The sequence below is a fragment of the Felis catus genome, chromosome A1, assembly GCF_018350175.1.
Source record: "Felis catus isolate Fca126 chromosome A1, F.catus_Fca126_mat1.0, whole genome shotgun sequence".
Taxonomy (NCBI): Eukaryota; Metazoa; Chordata; class Mammalia; order Carnivora; family Felidae; genus Felis; species Felis catus.
In genome coordinates, this window is record NC_058368.1 from 171,513,466 (window position 1) to 171,534,028 (window position 20,563).

Sequence of the window (20,563 nt, forward strand, 5' to 3'; positions counted from 1 at the left end):
TATTTTTGAGACAGAGAGAGGGCATGAACGGGGGAGGGTCAGAGAGAGAGGGAGACACAGAATCTGAAACAGGCTCCAGGCTCTGAGCCATCAGCCCAGAGCCCGACGCGGGGCTTGAACTCACGAACCGCAAGATCATGACCTGAGCCGAAGTCAGACGCTTAACCTACTGAGCCATCCAGGCGCCCCTAAAAATTTTTTTTAAATGTTTCTTTTGAGGGGGGGGGGGAGAGGGGCACAGGGAGGGAAACACAGAATCTGAAGCAGGCTCCAGGCTCCGAGTTGTCAGCACAGAGCCCAACACAGGGCTCAAACCCATGAGTTGTGAGATCATGACCTGAGCCAAACTCAGAAGCTTAACCGACTGAGCCACCCACGTGCCCTTCAATGAAAATTTTCATTCAAATACCAAGAATCTCTCTCTAATACAATAACAGTTAAGTCTTGGGCATCAAATGAGCAAATAACCCAAGTAAGTAATACATAATGGTAACGCACTGAACATTCACTATTAATCACTCTTTTATTGATTATCTCTGGTTTCAAATTCAGAACCAAAAAAAAGTGGGTCGAAAAAGAGGAATTAAAATCTGGCATACCACTGTCCTGCCAACAATGACTTGGCTTTAAGTCTCCTAGGTAAGAATTTCATTTAGTGCCGTCTCCAGTGGAACTGAGAGAACAGTATCCCACTTCCAGAGTGGCATTTGGGCACCCTACTTGTGTTTTACAGGGCCTGGGACCTGCTTCACTGGAGCTCTCTAAAGGCAGAAGTAGTTAGATCCAATTCTCTATATCTCTGGGCACCCAATCCAATATCTTGCCTCGCATATCACAGGCTCTCCACTTAACAGCCGAATTGAAACAAAACAGTTCTTTTTCACAACACAGAAGGTTCCCATTTTTAATGCTGGTATTGGAAAAAGACCCAATCAGGCTTTTCCTGTAACATGCTCAGGGTTTGCCTAATAGTCAAAGCAAGGGCTTTGGAGTTAGACTGCCAGGGAAGGGACCACTTTCCTGCTTCTTGGCTGGGTTACCTTGAAAAGTGACTTGTGTCTCTGAACCTTACTTTCCCCACATACTAAGGGGGATAATATTAAAAAGACAGGAATTATTCAATGAAGCAATAAATGGAAAACATTTAGCACAATACATGGTACTTAGTAACTGCTCAGTAAAGTTTAGACATAATTGTAGCATTATACACTTAAGCTTTATGCTGTAGGAAACACGCTTTGATCCACAGTATAAAGTACACATTGTGTTACAACAGGTGATTGACTGAATGGTTCTAAGAACACCACTCAGCTACAATTCAGGATATCTACTTTTGTCTCATAATCACATCATTAGCAATAAAGTGATAATTGTATCAAAATGAATTTCTGAAGATCATAAGCTGTACTACATTCTAAAAGTCCTAAACTTAACATAGCTAATACACATATTAAATAGGCTGTTTTTGTCAAGAAAGTTTTAATAAACTGTTACGCTTTTGAAATTCACTGGCAGAAAAATAAAAAAAATTTTAAATCATAAACTTTAGTGTGTGTGTGTATGTGGACAACTGAATTAAATATTTATTTATTCACATGTATATACCCTTCCCCAAAGAAAAAATGCCATTTACCTATACCGGTGCTTATAACTCATGGATCCAAACTTGCTGAGTTTTCTTGACAATGAATTTGATTCATTTTCTGGCATTCTAATAAGTATTTAAAAGAAAATTAGATAAGGATTCATAAATACAGGTACTTACACAACCCTTGAGCAAAAGCTATGTAGAAAATAGAGTGAAACATTGTTTCACAGCTAGTCGAAATATCTGAGTTATTGTACCTATTGGCAGGAAATAATTACCAGTTATTTTAAGCTAATATTTGAAATACAACCATGCTCTAGGATTTTATGTATGTATAATATCAGAGTGTTCATAGTTTCGGCAAGCTATTATATAGATCATTGCCCTTTGGAAGCTTCAGCTGTGAATCAACTTACTTTCTCTACTTAAATTAAGAAGAGTGTCACTATGTTGAAATATCCATGCCATGGCTTTCACGACAGATCTGATGTAGTGTTTTACTTCTCTTTATATTCCAGGACTTCCCATTCCAGGGTACCTTCAACAGACACCTTCCATGTGGAGCTCCCTGGCCCAGGCCCCATGGGACTAGAGGCAATGTCTCAGGCTTGCTGGGCCACATCCCTCAACTAATATAAACTCTATAAAGGACATAGGTCATTTTATAAGAATGCTTCTCCAACATCATGCTATTGGGGAGAAGTGCTCCATGCTCCTTCCATCAAATAGGAATAAGGGGAAGAATTAATCTAACTTTAAATTTAAAAAGCAAAACATAAAGCTTAATATATTACCTGATAGGATTTGGTTTTATCTTTACACTAGAAGGATGTGAAAGAAAGTGTCACTATAATCCAATGGTCAACTCTCTACCCTCCTCTTACTTGACGCCCTGGGAGCATGCAATGCAGTTGCTGGCTTCTTATTCAGCATGGCATTTTCCTCTCTAGTTTCCATTTTCCCATGCACTCTACTGGCTAGGCCGTCTTATACTCCTTCATTAGCTCTACTGCGCTTTACATGCTGGGAGGGTCCTACAGCTCAGTCCTTGGCTTTCTGTTCTCTTTCTTCATTTTTTCCACTGATGACCTCATCCAGTCCCCTTTGCCTTAAATACCTAGTGAATTTACATGGCTAGCTTTGGTCTTTCCAATAAGCCCTGGACACCCAACTGCCTGCTCCACACCTCTACTTAGGTGACTAACAGGCATTTCAAATTTAGTATGTCCATAGAACATTTAATTTCCATCAATACCAAAGCTGAATTTTATATATATGTAAAAGTCCTTGACCCTTTCTTCTAGTAGGACCAAAGAAGGTATCTGTGTGTGTGTGTGTGTGTGTGTGTGTGTGTGTGTGTATTAATGTGATCCAGAAAATTAGGTGGCTGAAAAAAATTAATAGAAGAGAAACACTTCTAAATTTCTACTTATAGACAGAAAAGAACACTTGTTATAAAAACAAATGCAATTTTCACTTATTAGAACAATGCACAAAACTTTCACATTAACATACCTGAAAAATGTATGATGTTCTACACTACACTTCCAAAGATGCTTGCAAGCCGTTTTACTTCGAGCTTCAAAAAAGAATGAGGTTTCATTGCACTGAGAGAAACAAAAAGAGAAAGAGAGAATATGAATTACATTCATATTCTTCAGATGACAGCCACCTTTTCTCAAAAGTTTGGGTAGGCAGAGAAATTATTAACACATAAAACAAAAAATAATTATCTCTGTAACTATTTTTGGAGGGGTGCCTTCAAACCACCTTCAATAATTAAAATTATGAAATTAAGTTCCACATAAATCGCAATGCCGTCACCTTTATCACTTACTTCTTCATCACCCCAAGACCATGGATAAGCAGGGCCATGGCAAGGAAGTATTGCAAACTTTTCCATCATAAACGGGCACCCAAACCGGACCACACTGTGTGGAAATCAACTCCCAATAAAGAGGAGATACCCATAAACCCAGTTATTAACTCTATTATTTTCAGGGATGTACATGCTACATTTAAAATGATGACTAAAGCATCTCAGGAGGGGCCAATGCAAGGAGCGACCCCCACAGCTGTGTCATCTAAGCAAACTGAATAATGTCTCTGAGCTTCCACATTCTACATTCAGTTATTGGGTGAATTAAACTAAATGATATGACCTATGTAAAGTACATAATAGATATACATTAAATTTCAACTATCCAGTAGCTACCTACCTATATTTAACACATGAGAAATAAAGGCAATATTAGAGATCATTCTAATTGTGCAGAAGATATTATTTATTTTTTTAAGTGACTGAATAGGCAACCACACAAGATATAATCTAAGTGCTAAAACAATGAACCACAAATTCTGTGAAGCTCTATAATTGTTTTGTTTGTTTGTTTGTTTTATCTAAAACTAAATTAGCATAGGGCACCTGGGTGGCTCAGTCGGTTGAGCATCCCACTTCAGCTCAGGTCATGATTTCACAGTCTGTGGGTTTGGGCCCCACATTGGGCTCTGTGCTGACAGCTCAGAGCCTGGAGCCTGCTTCAGATTCTGTGTCTCCCCCTTTCTCTGCCCCTCCCCCAACTCGTGCTCTGTCTCTCTCTCTCTCTCTCTCTCCCTCTCAAAAATAAATAAATGTTTAAAAAAATTACAACTAAATTAGCAAACTTAAGCCTCAAATGCAGAAATGCCCCTGGAATGAGGTTTCTATGGATTTATAAGCACAAAATTGTCAATGCAGATGAGTAATGGAAAAGGATCCTTCCCACCTTTTAATAAGAAAAGAACATTTATATGCATGAAATTTATTCCAAGTCCATCTGGAAGGAAGCTGCCCAGTTTAGAAGTTTATTTGTAAGATGAAAGGGTGTGATGAAAACAGAGCCAATATATGCATGTTACAGCAAGGCCGCCTATAATTCCAAAACCTTGTGAAGTGGAGGAAGGAACTTAAGACAATTCCCAGGTTTCTGGCTTGGGGAATGCTAACTAATGAAATACAGCAAGTAGAAAAAATTGGGCATTTGGATGGCAAGGGAAGAGATAGTAAGTTCAGGCTATTTTGATTTTGAGGTGCCTATGGAATGGGGAACTAAACATACCTAGTGGGCCAGGAGACATGCAGACACAGAGCTGAAGAGACAGGCCACACCTGCTGACACAAATGATTTCACTCAAGAGCCTAAAAGAAATTGTTCCAGGAGAAAGAACGAAGTGGGTGAAGATAAAATCACAACCAGAATGCTGTGAAGAAGGAGTGCGGGGAGGGAGGGGGGTGTCAAAACGGAACAGGAGGCAACAGTGGCAGAGAGGCTAGAAGGAGAGCACAAGACTCAAGTGACCGGGAAAGGTCAAACAAGGTTTGAAAGGAGGGGACTGCATTTCATGGTAAGACATCTTCGGTGACTTTCATGAAAGGGGCAGGGATTACACAAGTAGAGATAAGGGAGCAAAGTCAATGGATTCAGAAAGGGCATTCCTCAAAAGCAAAAGAAATGGGGGAAGGGGGTGCCCAGGAAATCACAGAAGATCCTTGCAGGCAGGGTGGGAAACCAAGCATCCTGTCAGGACATGGGAATGCTTAGAAGGGAAGGGTTTTTCCTTTTTCTTTTCTTTTCTTCATACATAATATACACACATGGTACAAATGCCAAAAGTTACCAGAATGGACACACACTGATAACTAAAATCTCACTCCCATCGTGTTCCCAATCCCCTTCCCCAGAGGCCACCACTATCAAGAGTTTCTTATAGTGTGGTGCCTGGGTGGCTCAGTCAGTTAAGCATCCAAATCTTGATTTCAGCTCAGGTCATGATCTCACGGTGGTGAGATTGAGCCCCATGCTGTGCTCTGTGCTGACAGCTCAGAGCCTGCTTGGGATTCTCTCTCCCTCAGTCTCTGCCCCTCCCCAGTTCATACCTCCCCCACCCCCAAATAAATAAATAAACTTAAAAAAAAGAGTTTCTTATATAACCGTACATGTTTTTAAGGTCACTGCATTATCCAAAAATATAATGCACAGGTCATTTATTTTAAAATAATTTTGCTTGTGATTGCATTGTATCAGGATAAATGATTAGGATAAAGTGAGTACAGGACATGTGGTCCTCTCCCCACCACCACCTTCTTCAGTATCTATACTCCACCTTCCTGTGCCTTCCAACAAAAAACTCTCCAACGAAAAAAACTTTCCAACGAAAGCTCTACATGTGCCAGGACATACTAGACATTATCACTGACAAGAAATGTGGCTGGTGAGGACCACTTTGTGACACTGATACTTGAACATTTTAGCAAGAGCATCCACAAATCAGGTGGTATTTACAAACCAAAAGACAAATTTTCAATAAGTTATTTAATTACATATAATCCAAATTTACAGAAACAGAGGAGAAACAAAAAAGCATTCTATCTTAAAAATATAGTAAATCCCGGGGCGCCTGCGTGGCTCAGTTGGTTAAGCATCTGACTTGGGCTCAGGTCATGATCTCCCGGTTTGTGGGTTCGAGCCCCACATTGGGCTCTGTGCTGAAAGCTCAGAGCCTGCTTCAGATTCTGTGTCTCCCTCTCTTTCTGCCCTTCCCCCATTTGTGCTCTCTCTCTCTCTCAAAAATAAATAAAAACATTTGAAAAATATATATAAACAAATTAAGTCCCCTCAAACTTTTCTTAGATTGGTTTTCATTCTATTCCTCACGTTAACATCTATATTCTTTTTCTTTTCAAATAGAGATCCAGTCACGGGATATGTAATAATTTTTTTTTAACTACCATCACTTAATGAAAGGAGAAAACGTATTTAAGATCCGACCAGAATTGGGTTTTCTCAAGTTTCCTTGGGTACAAATACATTAAAGGAACAAAAGAGGTTCCCACAGGCCTCCTAATTACTTCTGTCCTGTGCAAATGACAAGTATGAACTCATTTTCCATTTGTACGGGGCTGTAACACCAGCTGCCTGGTTTTTATCCCACTGTCAGCAGAATAATCCAAATACTAAAAGGAGTGTTAACATAACTAAAAAAGAAACCAGGAATTCTGAATAAATTCCGTGCGTTTTTGCCACTTAACCGCTGGTATGAATGGCACTGATGTGGCATCACAAAGTCTCTCTCTCCTACTAAGCCTTTTCCAAACAGACTGGGACAATTAGCACCTTTCCATTCATTCAAAGGTGAGTAGATGCTTAACTTCAGAAGTCCATTCCAACCCTCTGCTAAAATACTTTCTCCAAGCATCAACTGCTTGCTTTCAGCAAAAGCACTCAAACACCTTCATAGCTTTTGTCACTTCCTGCCAGAAGCAAAGCTACATGCCGAGTCTCTTTTTAACACAGGCTTTTATCATATTTTTATTTTAAAAACTGAGCAAATTTAAATAGCCTGTATCTCAAACACCATGCGGGGGCTTCACTGCACCTTGGAGCCCTAGGTAAACTTGGCTCAAACTCCCAGTTCTATCATTTGTAAGACTTCAGGACGTGTATCATACTGATGAATTCCCAACCTAACTCCCTCAGAGCTCTCTGTTTCTTTTCCCACCTTTGCTGGGTGTTTCTCTTTGCAAGCTTCAAGAAATAAATCTACTTCAGTCTGGCTTCTCTGAAGTGTACTGAGATTGCTAGCAGGGTCCTGGAGGGGCTCGCGTCAACTGTGCGCTACACAGCTTCTTCGCCCCGGGCCCTGCTGACTCTCATTGCCTCCCCCAAGCCTGACCCTTATCGCCACACCCAGCCCATGCTCTAGGGGTTGCTCTGTTGCTGTCTTGGGAAGCAGCCACAACTGGACAGTCTGCCTTCCCCAGCTTCCCTACAACTGTGGGGGCGAATATCTTCTCAATCCTATTACACGTCTGTCCCACCTCCAGCGTCACAGAAGTAATCTAAAGTACACTGTATAGGCACATATTTTTAAAAGATTAGTACTTTCATAATAGTGACATGTGATCATTACATAAATACTGGAAAGGCCTACAGCAGAGAGTTTTCCAATCATCAGCAATCCACAGAAGCAGAGGAGAAGATCGAAGGAAGTGTCAAGATTACAAGTCTAAAGTATTGTGGTTTTTTTAACTGCAATCTCAACAAGAGCTGTAACTGACTTTAGGCACCAGGGGGAAAAACAAAATCAACAGAGGGTGGATAGCCAATGACTGAAATAACCTGATTACTGATCAAGCAAAGGCAGGCAAGGGGTGGAAATGAAAACAGATACCAAAGAGATAACCCAAAATTTTAACTGTTTTGAAAACTGTTATCATTCTAAGTGGTGAGACTGATTGACTACAGTTTTAAAAGCTGAACGATGTCTGTACAAGTGAGAGAGCGGGCACAATGTCTGTTTCAGTGCCTGTCCCCGTGTTTGCCACTGCTCTCTCTCCCAGGCATCCCGAGTTCAGTTAAGAATTCACAGTGAGCCCTGCAACAAAACAAACTAACAATCTTCTTATTTGGAAAAGGAAGTTGGGCACAAATACTTGCTGTTTCCCTGTTTTATATAAATGAGCAAAGCACTTTCTTTCAAGAAAGGGTCTTTTCAGGGCTCTAGATTAGAAAATATTAAGGGGGCGCCTGGGTGGCGCAGTCGGTTAAGCGTCCGACTTCAGCCAGGTCACGATCTCGCGGTCCGTGAGTTCGAGCCCCGCGTCAGGCTCTGGGCTGATGGCTCAGAACCTGGAGCCTGTTTCCGATTCTGTGTCTCCCTCTCTCTCTGCCCCTCCCCCGTTCATGCTCTGTCTCTCTCTGTCCCAAAAATAAATAAACGTTGAAAAAAAAAATTTAAAAAAAAAAAAGAAAATATTACGTGGCACATACACACACACCCCTAACACACACACCCCAGTTACTTTTTAAAAATTCCTTTTGAAATGCACGTAATATTGTTTGAATTAAAAATCACGGTGCATTTCAGGAGGGCACTTGGAGAATCAAATTAATTTCCATTCCTGCATATATATTTTTTTTTTTAATTTTTTTTTCAACGTTTATTTATTTTTGGGACAGAGAGAGACAAAGCATGAACGGGGGAGGGGCAGAGAGAGAGGGAGACACAGAATCGGAAACAGGCTCCAGGCTCTGAGCCATCAGCACAGAGCCCGACGCGGGGCTCGAACTCCCAGAATGTGAGATCGTGACCTGGCTGAAGTCGGACGCTTAACCGACTGCGCCACCCAGGCGCCCCTCCTGCATATATATTTTACAATAAAAGAACAAAACAAAAATATTCCAGTATTCTTTTGTCAGCTGTGTGGGTAATATTCCAAAACACAGAATAAATGTGAAAAAGCTTTTTACCTCTTTTTACGGATGAATAAATTAATTGTTTGATGAATAACTGTACGTAACTCTTTCTAGCTCACAGAAACATAAATTACAGCGTTGGAAAGGATGTGTCAGATTGTGTTGCTTCTCCTCTTTTTCCTTTTCCTCCCCAAAATTCAGAAAGAGAAAACATGGGCCAAAACATTAGAGAATATTTAAGTCATGTTTCAGTAAACACTGAAGATGATTATGTTGAGCTTATTCTGCTTCCTACTTGAGAAAATACACGGATGCAAACCCAGGAATCCAGATGCTTGGCTTTTGCTGTTGTTTTACTCTATCTTTTCCTCACTTGCTCTTTAGAGAAACCATAGCATTCAGTAAAATGTTCACATTTCCCTCTTATACTTGCAGAGTTATTTTTTTAACGATAACCTTTATCCCCAGTTTACAAATGTTAAAGATTTTTAAGTAATAAGTGTTATTAAAGCTTGTTACAATGAAGGCATATCTAGTAAGTTCTACTGATACTCAATTTAAAAACGTTTTAGAGCAGAATTTTACAATTTTTTCCAAATAAGTGGTCCATGTGTTTTAATTATAGAGAAAGTCAACACACATACTAGCAAGTGAAGCAAAGGAAAATGCACAGCCCTGGAAGACCTGTCCTCCCCTTCCTGCCTTGGCACGAGCTACTCATGAGCTGAGACTGGTCAAGGACAAGGTGCTCCCCGAGCCCTTCCTTTGCAAAGCTCCAGTAGCCCTAGATGACATGATGCCAAGACAACTCCGATTCAGAGACATAAACCTGGAGCCTATTATAAGTCCAACTTCAGACTAGGTGCCTTCAACCTCACCACAACCCTGGAAGGCAGATTTTGTCATTCTCACTTTATAGCTAAGGAAATGTAGGTTACATGTTACTCAGTGAATTGTCCAAAGTTGGACATGTGGGAGGCCTGGACCCAAACCATGTTTTCTGACCGCAGGTCTAGCAGTCCATCTCTGAATCTGAGAAATGCCAAACCAAGCTGTTGGCATCAAGATCCAAATACTACTAACAGAGCCACACTTAGGAACACATGGGGGAGAACGTTCCATCTGTAGTTACAGGTGTGCTCATACCCTGTAGATGGAAATGCAAAATGGCACAAAAACTCTAGATGGAGGAGGGGATGTGGAAATATCTAACAAAACTACACACGCACTTGCAATTTGACCATGCAATCCCAATCCTGGGAATTTACCCCAAAATAAAAATACATATGCACAAAGTTATTAATTGAAGGGAAATTTATAATTGCAAACTACTGAAAACTACCTAAATTGTCACAGCATAAGAGATCGGTTGAGTAAACCATGGTACACACTCAATGGAGTCCTATATAGCTGCACAAAAGAACAAGAAAGCTCTCAATGGACTGGTATAAAGAGAATTCTAGGAGGTATTACTAGGTGAAATAAGGAAGAAGTAAAAAAAATTTTTTAAGTTTATTTATTTTGAGAGAGAGAGAGAGAGAAAAAAAACACACAAACTGGGGAAGGGCAAAGAGAGGGAGAGAGACAATCTCAAGCAGGCTCTGTGCCTTAAGCGCAGAGCCCAACATGGGGCTCAAACTCACAAACTGTGAGATCATGAACTGAGCCAAGCTCAAGAGTTTGGACACTCAACCAATTGAGCCACCCAGGCTCCCCAAGAAGGAAAATGTTCTAAATGTGCTTATCTTTACAAACAGAAACACAGGAAGGATAAACCATAAAACAATAAAGTTGGTTACCTATAAGGGAGGGTGAGGAAATAGGACCAAAAGAATATGGTATTAGTGGTACTTCTCTGTGCCTTTTTCTGTACAGTTTTGACCTGTGGAAGCATGTGAATCTTCTACGTCTTCAAAAATAAAATAAAATAAGTAAGAATACAAAGGGGACTAAAACTGAAAGCAAATGGAGACAAGTAAACCTAACTAGATCTCAAATGAAGACCAAAGCCTCAGTACTAGGGAAAGCCAGAAGGAAGGGCCAACCCTAGTAAATTCAGAACACAGTCACTGACTAAATGCCCTCAGTCTTGGCAGGATGGTATGTGAGTGAAAGCACTGCAAACAACTGTTAATCTTAGTGGTTTGGACAAAGCAATTCTGCAACGACTTGAGATATATTTTAGAACTGAGCCAACAAGTAAATGTATTTCTGTTGTTGGGAGCCAAGGTTCTCAGCACATACAAATATGGAATGAGGAAAGGCCAGAAAGAACCCTGTGGGAATGGATGGAAATTGGAGATATGATATCAACACATGATTTCTACTGTGCATATGAGCACGTTTATATGCACACATATGTATACATGTATTTATATTTGTATGTATGTATATATGTGTGTATTCCTTAGCTTATCCACTGAAAAGGCCAAAACGCAGTCACCCCAATGACAATGACCACACCTAACAACCCTTCCTGTCTAAACAGAACCAAAGTTCCTCGGAAAAATGGCTGATAACAGGGCAGATGTAGGTACAGAATGCACCTGAAACACCACATTGTACCAAAAAGGAAGAAAATGGCCAAAAAATGATAGGGTCAGGTCCAAAGGGCACAAGAGCCAGATTAAAGGAGCCCTCACTGACTAAATCTAAGACAACTTGAGCACCAAAAAATTAGGCACCGTAATATACCATAAACCACTGGGGAAAAAAAGGGAATTAATAAGCCCATGCTGATAAGATAGATAAATAAAAGGGATAAAAGGTGTGGCTCTTGCTTACAGTGCAATGCCAAGGGATGACTGTGGAGAGTGTGGAAGAGGTAGAAAATCAGCATTTTACAAGCATCACAGTAAAAGATCAGATCAGGCAAGAATCCTCAATGAACACTATATCTACAGGGAAAGCTTGAAGAGGAGCAGGGTATTTGCACTGTATTAAATACCCCCGCAGATTACTTATTAGTTGCAAAGGAGGAAGAATAAAAACAATAACTGTACAGTGGGAAATCAAATCAACATCCTGACTAGGTGATCAAACTTAGTATAACCACCAAGTGACAGATGGCCATCGTGTGCCTCCAGATGTGCCCTATCATGTGCCCTAACGAGGGCACAGCCACCTATATGGCTTTCCAGCAGAGAACAAAGATCTACAGTCCAATCACAAGAAAACAACAGACAAATATGAAATGAGAAGCTTTCTATGGTTAAAAAGCAGGTGGAATTGTATTCTTTCAAAATGTAAATGTCAAAAAAAAAAAAAACCAAAAATGCTCAAAAGTGTTCCAGATTAACGAAGACTAATTAATTGGATTCTGTACTGGATAGGGAAAATGCTTTAAGGGACCTTATTAGCCTAACCACCAATAAAACTGGAATGTAGAGAGTAGATGACATAAACGTGTTAAGTTGATAACTGTGGTTCCATCAGAGAGCATCCCAGTTCTTAGGAAATACACACTGAAGTATTTAGAGACATGTAACACATGAAGCCCTCAAATCTTTCAGCAAAGAATTGTGTATGTGTGTGTGTAGAGAGAGAGAGAGAGAAAAATGAAAAAGGAAACGGAGTAAAATGTTAACTGTGATTGTAAGTAATAAAAGGTGACCGTGTTCTTTGCAATATTTTCATTTTTGCCACTTTTTGTAAATTTGAAATTACTTTCATATAAAAAACATTTTTAGATCTATAGTTCTACTTAAAATGTGAAAGAATCCCTAGCTTATGTAAGTGAGACCTCTTGGGCTTGCTGACAAAGTGACTGCTCCTGGCCACCAGCACTTCCCGTGTACTTTTCTCAAAGAGTTCGGCCAAGTGGGTCTAATTACTGGTGGCCAGACTTGCCAGGAACCTTTTGGGTCGACATCCTGTCACGCTGGGTAAGTTTAGCTGAGGTTAGCTTAATGATGTATTATACGTAAAAGTAATCACAGCCTCGTTTCATTTATTCAACAAATGTACATGCCAACCTCTGGGCCTACTGTTGGGGGCTGCACGCTCTGTTGATAAAACCAAGGTATTTGGGAATGATCCAAACTCCTCTCCATTTTTCACAAAAGTATTCCATCTGCTACCCATAAGAAGCAGTCTTACCTCCTCAGTGCCTCTCAAATCCACCCTCTTCCCTCCATCCTTGTGGTGATGGCTGTCCCATCACCTCTCCTGATCATTGGGCAGTCTCCTCGAGTGCCTGCCTCTGTTCTTACCTCTCCATGCCCCACGCTGCAGCCACTTTCCTCACAGTGAGTAAAGCCCAGGGCTTGAGGCATAACTTAGTTTTCCCACCTATGCTCAAGTCCCCCAGCCACCAGACAGGTAAGAGAAACCATCTTCCACACGAGGTGAGACTCACCTGTGCACTGGGACTGTCTCACTTCCCCTAGGTCTTCTAGCTCCACTGCTAGGGTAGATGAGCAGACATGGAAAACCAGCTCTCACTCCCTTCCAACATCCACAGCTTCTCTACCTTCATCTGCCTTGAATCCACTGAACCCCATCTTATTATGGTCTCTCTATCTCAGTCACCCCCAAGTGATGCTCAGCACATCCCCTAGTCAGTCCCCTTCCCCCACCATCACTCAACTCCTGAAACCCTTCCTTCGTGCCCTCTGGAATTCATGGCCTAACATCAGTAAAATGCCTTTGCCCCTCAGTCTGCTCTCTTACACTGCCTCAACCCTTCTGTGCCAGGAAAAACCCAGCTCTCCCCTGAGGACATGGTCTTAGCAGTCCACCTGAATGATAGGTAGCTCTGCCTTTTGCCCCCCCACCCGCCATGTTCTCATATCACCAAGCCTAAAAGTGAAGACTCCTCCTTGCTCCACAAGGCCACTTTGAGACCATTTTCTTTCTCTTCCTCCTACAACTCCCATCTTTAAATCTCCTGCCTCACCCACACTTTGATGCTACTGCAGTCATAGTCACATTCTCCAATACTCCTCTTGTGTTAACTATTGGAAATTTCCATATGTAAACAGAAACAATCCCTCCAACACCCAGACATCTCAGTTCCCTGAACTTCTCAATGATACTGTCTTCCTCCCTGTCCCAACCACTTGCTCTCATGCATGTAACTCCACACCAGGGTTTCTCAGCTTCCGCATTATTGACATGTATGGGAGTACATTCAACCTCTCCCCTCTAGATGCCAGGCACATCTCTGCCCTGTCCAGCACTGTGACAACCAAAACTGTCTCTAGATGTTGCCAAGAGGTGAGAATCAATGCCCGACAACTTCACATTTACAATAACAGAGGCTCCTCTGTGATCTCAATGCCTCACACCCAACTTTCTGACCATCACCCTCTCTCTCCAGCTTACTCTTTCCAGTTCTACACCCCCGAAAAACTCCACCAGGACCTCCATCCACAGACCCACCACTCTTTCATGGTCTTTGCTCTCTTCCTTTCTCAGTTTCAATTCCATGATAAATCACTGTATTTTCTCCCCTGCCTCACAGGATTCCTAGCCCTTCTCTTTGTATTATTCTCTTGAGAAAGCCAAGTCTCACTTCGTGTCTGCACCAGCACTGTCTAATGTGGTTGGACAAAAGCACACTGTGAGTGGGCTCATTTTATTATTTTTTTCCTGATTTTTGAATATCTATTTATTTATTTTTAATAATGTAATGTATTGTCAAATTGGTTTCTATACAACACCCAGTGCTCATCCTAACAAGTGTGGTAGGCTCATTTTAAATTCAGGACCCTCTGTACCACCATGCTATCATAGGTTATCATCAAACTACATGTCTCTTGTCTATTTTCTCTTCAAAATCACTATTTCATACCTCTGCTTCCTTCAGACCCCCACCACTTCCTCCCCAACTTCAGTCTTAGCTGATGACCTCGATACCTAGTTCCCTCAAAAAGCAGAACGATCCTAAGAGAACTAACCAGCTACCCTAATCTACATTCCCATGCTCTATCTTCCTGCCTGCTAACCATAGATGAACTGTCCTGGCTGCCATCTAAAACCAAGCCCTCTATTTATACACTAGCTGTCATCCACTATTGTCTACTTAAGGAGTATCATTCCAGCATTTCTCTCTCTCCCTGCAACATTGTCAAGTGTTCATTGCATATTGGTTCATCCTCATCAGAGTGTAAATGTGCTATTATTTCTCCCAACTTAAAAAACAAAACCAACCCTCTTGACCAGCTTCCCCTGATAGCCATCTTCCTATTTGTTCCTCTTTGTGCCAAAACTCCTCAAAAGAATTGTCTATACTCACCCTCTCCAATTCTACTCCTATTACCTCTTTTGTTTTTCCTTAATTAGCATGCATCAGTGGTGGTCATTCCCCTAATAATGGACTCCTCTTAGGGTTTTTCTTTCATATAAGTGCTACAGTAAAGATACACGTCCCTTGTGATTCTCTAGCGTGCACAGACCTAACAGTGGAACTGCTGAGTTAAAGCTCACTCTTCAATCCACTGAAAATTGTCTTATCAATGACCTCCTACCATCCTAAATTCAGCAGTCAATTCTTAGTCCTCATCTTATTTGACATATCAGCATCATCTGACATGTAATACATGATTTTTAGCTGGCAAAACTAAATACAATTAGTGTTCTTCCTATCTCCTTCGTTATTCCTTCTCAGCTTCCTTTTCTGGTTCCTCCTCTTCTTCTCTATGCTCATTCTCCTAGTGACCTCGTATAGTCTCCTGGCTCTGAATACCAGGATATGTCAATGATTCTTAAATTTTAATATTCTCCCCAAACTTTGGTCCCAAACTCCAGACTTATAGAACCCACTTATTAAACGTCTCCACTTAGATGTCTAACAGATATCTCAGATACAATATATTAAAAAAGGAAGTCTTAACCTTCCTCCCCAAACCTGCTCTATGCAAAGCCCTCCTTACTTCAGTGGATGGCAGCTCCATTCTTCCTGCCTCTCAGGCCAAACACCTGTAAGTCACCAGGACTCCTCTCTCTTATACCTCCTCACATTTACACAACCATGTAGCTGAATCCAGAATCCAACAGCTTCTCAGCACCTTGAATGTTGCTACCCTGGTCTGAGCCACTACCCTCTCTCATTTAGATTATATATAATATAATATAATATAATATAATATAATATAATATAATATAATATAATATAATATAATATTTTGTTCAGATTTTAAGTAATCTCTATACCCAATGTGGGGCTCAAACTCACAACCTCGAGATCAAGAGTCACATGATCTACCAAATGAGCCAGCCAGGCGCTCCTTGTCTAGATTTTGAAAATAAACACTAGGTGGTCAATGGGTGAACAAGCAACAATCTTTGCTCTCAAGGAATTCAGTAAACAGCAACCATTTGATAATAGACTTAAAAAAATTTAAACTTCTCATAATAAACACATGTTCTTCAAACCAAGAGCTAACACATAAGTGGTGGAACAGTGGTATTTTCACTGAAATCAGAAACCAATCAAAGGTGCTTTATATTACTAGATCACTTAACACTCTTCTGTAAGTTATGACCAACACTATAAAATATGAAACATAAATAACAGAAAGGAGCAAATAAATTATTTTTATTTGCAAGCAACAAAATTATATACCTACAAAAATTTATGAGAATAAAATTAAGAACTCTTGGCTAACACACAAGAGTTCAGCAAAACAGCCAGATTTGAGATAAAAATAAAATTCCACAGCTTTCACCTCTACCAGCAGAACACATTTATAAGATACAATAGGACGAAAACATTGATCTGCGACATTAAGAAAAAAAAGGTCAAACACATAAAACAGTAAAACACATTATCAAACACTGTGTAGGCATATATGAAAAAATGAAATAAAAGGAAAAATGCTTATGATATGAAATTAAGTATAAAACCCACGTATAGAACCACGTAGGGGATGACACATATATATGTGTATATATATGTATATTACACATTCATGCTAACAGAGCAAAATCTGAAAGGGCTTGTTCTGAAATAATAATCATTACCTCTGAATTTTAAGAGGTAATTTTCATTTTCTTCCTTACAGTATATTTCCCAGGTTTTCTACAATCATCATGGAAGACCTTTATACTTAAAGTTTTTATTTTTCTGAGAGGTATTATTTAAGCCATAGTACCTATTTGGAAGCTTAACTAATCCACAGAAGTATTTATAATTACCTGCTGAATCTGTCAGAGGACTAAATTTTTACAAAACCAGACTTTAGTTTTAGTTTTACAAAACCAGTGTTTGTTCCTCTCTCAAATCTGAATCAGTGAACTCACTAAGGTTATATCTGAGAAAGATGAGACTGTTATTTGTGGATGCAAAGAAATATATGAATAAATACTATGTGTTAGCACATTATATTTATTAAGATATGATAAGGTGTTTTGGTAGACACTGCTAATATTAAAAAGTGGAGTTGGACAGTGTTAGTGGCATAGTGTGACAACAGGAAAAATCTTTTACCTGTAGGACATTGCTGATCTTTTGGGAGCTGAATGTCTGAATTTGGCCCTCAGAGCACTGAACATACTGAGTTAAGTCTCTCTGACTGGACCAGTGGAGCAGAAAACCAGAATAAGCATTTCAACCATTTTGCGAGCTGGTTGTGATTACTGTTCCAGGTGACGGGTTTCATGGGGTTTTTATATATAATCTATGATTACAGTTAGGTCTCCATAATAATCAGCTTAATTCCACCATTATGTAAATCATTCCTCACAGATACCCAGGTGGAGAGGGAAAAAAGACTGCAAAGCAAGAACGCTCAGGAAAAGGAGTGCTTTGGTTAAATTAATGTCCTATTAAAAAAAAAACAAATCCCTGTGATTCAAGCCTGAGTTACGTGACCTGCTTCACCGTAAGAGATTGGTGACATTAGGCTAATGAACCAGGAGCACGCAGTGCCTCAGGCGACACCCAAACACCCACTCCTCTTCTTTCCTTTCTTTTTTTTTTTTTTAATGTTTATTTATTTTTTCAGACAGAGAGAGAGACAGAGGATCTGAAGTGGGCTCCGCACTGACAGCAACGAGCCCGATGTGGGGCTCGAACTCACGAACTGCAAGATCATGACCTGAGCCAAAGTTGGACACTCAACCCACTGAGCCACCCAGGTGCCCCACACCCACTCTTTTTCAAAGCTGCAGAATGGACTGAGGCAAAGAGGGGTTGGGAGGAAACAAGGTCACACCATGACACTGCCATTAAAAAAATAACATGAAAACTATCAATTTTGTTGTTTTGTTTTCACCTAATAATGAAAAAATCTAAGAAGTTAGAAGTTCAAGTTAGCTGACACTCTGACAAATGTTTATCCTGAGGCAGAAGACATTTTAAGGCACTCTAATAATAACATAAAAGTAGTTGACCAAAGGACCTCACTCACGAAAATAACAGGTATGAGGGGGAAAAATGACTCTAAATAATAGTAATGCTTCCACAGAAAAGTCTTATTATTTTATTATAATATTCTTATTAAAAACGTGAAACATTATTTTCAACGTATTGAATAGACTTTATTCCTTGCATTAATTCTTGTGAAACCAGTGGCAGGAAAGGGAAAAAAATCACATAGCCCTACTATCCAATTAGCTGTTCTACTTTTGGGATGACTTTAATTCAATCTCACAGCACATCTTTTACCACTGATGTGTCTAATCAGGAACTGAAGAAAACTAGGCTGCTAAGGACTATGATGAGGTGTTGGGACTATCATTTTTTTTTTTTTTTATCTAATCTGGAATTTCCCTCCTTACAAGTTAAAACTCATTTCAAAATCTAATTTTAATTTTATCAATAAATGGCAGCATGTCACACAGTTCAGGGAAGGATCGCTGTATTTTTCTAGAAAAATCAGGCTTTCTGATTTGACAGTATGTAATCTCAGTCCATCCGTTCACAGATTGTTCAACAAATCCTGAGCAGGCACCTGCTATGTGTGAGGCCTTGCCTGGTACCATGCTGCACCTGAGCCAGCGGCCACTCCTTTCCCGTGTCTCAACGTGTAGATGCAGAAGCACAGGTTTTCTTTGCCTCATTTTTACAACAGAATCTCCTCAGAAAGTCCATTCAATGCATCCACTCAGGGTTTGGGTCTACATAAAATTACTACCAAAGAGACAGAAGGATGGTTCTCGTACATCGTATTTCCACTAACTTATCCCATAAATACAAATTAGAGTAATCGCACTTCAAGGGAGCACTCTTTTCACAGGTAGATTAAAAGGAAGCTTTCACATTCTTGCCTTTTTTGGCCCCGCTGCTTAAAAGCTACCTCCAGACTCTGATAAATACTGTGCCCGTGACCCAAACAATCCTGGAGGACACTGCCAGCTTGCAGGGCAAAGATATTTTTGCACCCTTGCCTTACATTCTCCTTTGAAAGCATCAGAATTTCCCATCTAGCTTATCCACCATGCCAGAGAAAATAGAAGTGTTACTCCCTACAGGTTGTTTAATTTACCCTGGGACAAAATTAGGACACTCTTTATCCTATATGCAGGTTGCACGCTTCTGATGAGATGAATCCTACCTTCATAGACAGTACTTCAAAGCAAACTACTCTAATAATGATAATCACCTCCTCTTCTCTCTTGTGCCCTAGAAAGGGTTTTCTTCTCTTTTTGCTGAAACTAAAATGACACTCCTCTATAATCAACTCGTTCATTTCTACTCACTTCCCTTTCCCTTCCTTGAGAAGAAGTTGTGCACATGAGTCCATTAACCTGGTTCCATGTGGCTGCAGCTGAAGAAACATGGCAGTTTTATTTCACAATGATTTTTAAGTTCTCAACGAGCAGACAAGACTTCTCTCCTCAGTTAAGGGAAGCTGAGCAGTCAACAAAAACTTACATCTTTTCCCAGTACTCTGAGCTCAAACTGTGTCTCCTTGAAGTGAACCTTTGTAATCCGTGGCCTGAAAAACAAAGCAGATGGCAGCGGTGGTGTAGTTTTTAAGAATTAATCTTTCAGAAATTCAGAGAAGTATCCAGTGGGAAAAGACTGGCTCGTTTCAGTTTCTGTATATACTGCTCCAGTAATTGTAGAGAGTTCCCTGTATGTCATTTGCTCTGGACACTTTCCTAAATAAAATTCCATTTTCATTCTCCTGTACTTCTCCAGTAGATACAGACAAGCTTGGAATCCCCAAAGTCTCAGCAGTCTGCCTTCCCAGACACAGTGTAGGGCTACAGGCTCCCAGGCCCTCCAAATGCCTCCCGCATTTAGAGTTAAAACTCAAAGTAGTCCTGGGCCCACAGCCCACCAGCATACACTGGAATGGATAGGAAATCCTACTACACATAATTTGCATGGACAAGAGAGGCCAGAATCACAGTACCTAAAATTTACAGAGAAAATACATACCAAGATGCACTGGGAGAAAATGTATACCCAGTTTTACTCATTTATTTATCAACCACTGGAAACGTACCTGTTTTCACTGACAAGTAAGCCCCATAAGCCTAGTATATACAGCGTATAATTTTAATACTAACTCTGCCCTCAAGTTATACTTACCAGAAATACTTCCCCACTTGCTTTTTATTCTTGTAGACAACAACACCAACTGGAGTTAATCCTAAGAAATACTCAGATTTGTTTTCTCCCTGCAAAAACAAGCATATGCCTATTACCCATGAATTTATTCATGTCACAGCTCCTTGTCAAACTGTAATTGGCCATACAAACATAATATGTTGTATTAATATTGGGTCTACTTTGTCAAAGACATCAACTTAGAAAGCTAGCTAAGCTATGGTAATAGCTAGCTTG

At 40.2% G+C, this 20,563-nt stretch overlaps 1 protein-coding gene across 6 annotated transcripts in view; it reads right to left on the minus strand.

Annotated features, from left to right (window-relative positions):
- Positions 1–20,563, minus strand: part of EPB41L4A (erythrocyte membrane protein band 4.1 like 4A) — a 248,884-nt gene that overhangs the window by 74,545 nt on the left and 153,776 nt on the right. For all 6 annotated transcript variants that reach the window (XM_019838062.3, XM_019838060.3, XM_019838064.3 and 3 more), the window contains exons 8-11: positions 20,309–20,397; positions 19,643–19,706; positions 3,104–3,195; positions 1,634–1,711 (exon numbers count right to left, since the gene is read on the minus strand). In XM_019838062.3, coding sequence (XP_019693621.2) covers positions 1,634–1,711; positions 3,104–3,195; positions 19,643–19,706; positions 20,309–20,397 — 323 coding nt within the window. The remainder of the gene's footprint in view (positions 1–1,633; positions 1,712–3,103; positions 3,196–19,642; positions 19,707–20,308; positions 20,398–20,563) is intronic.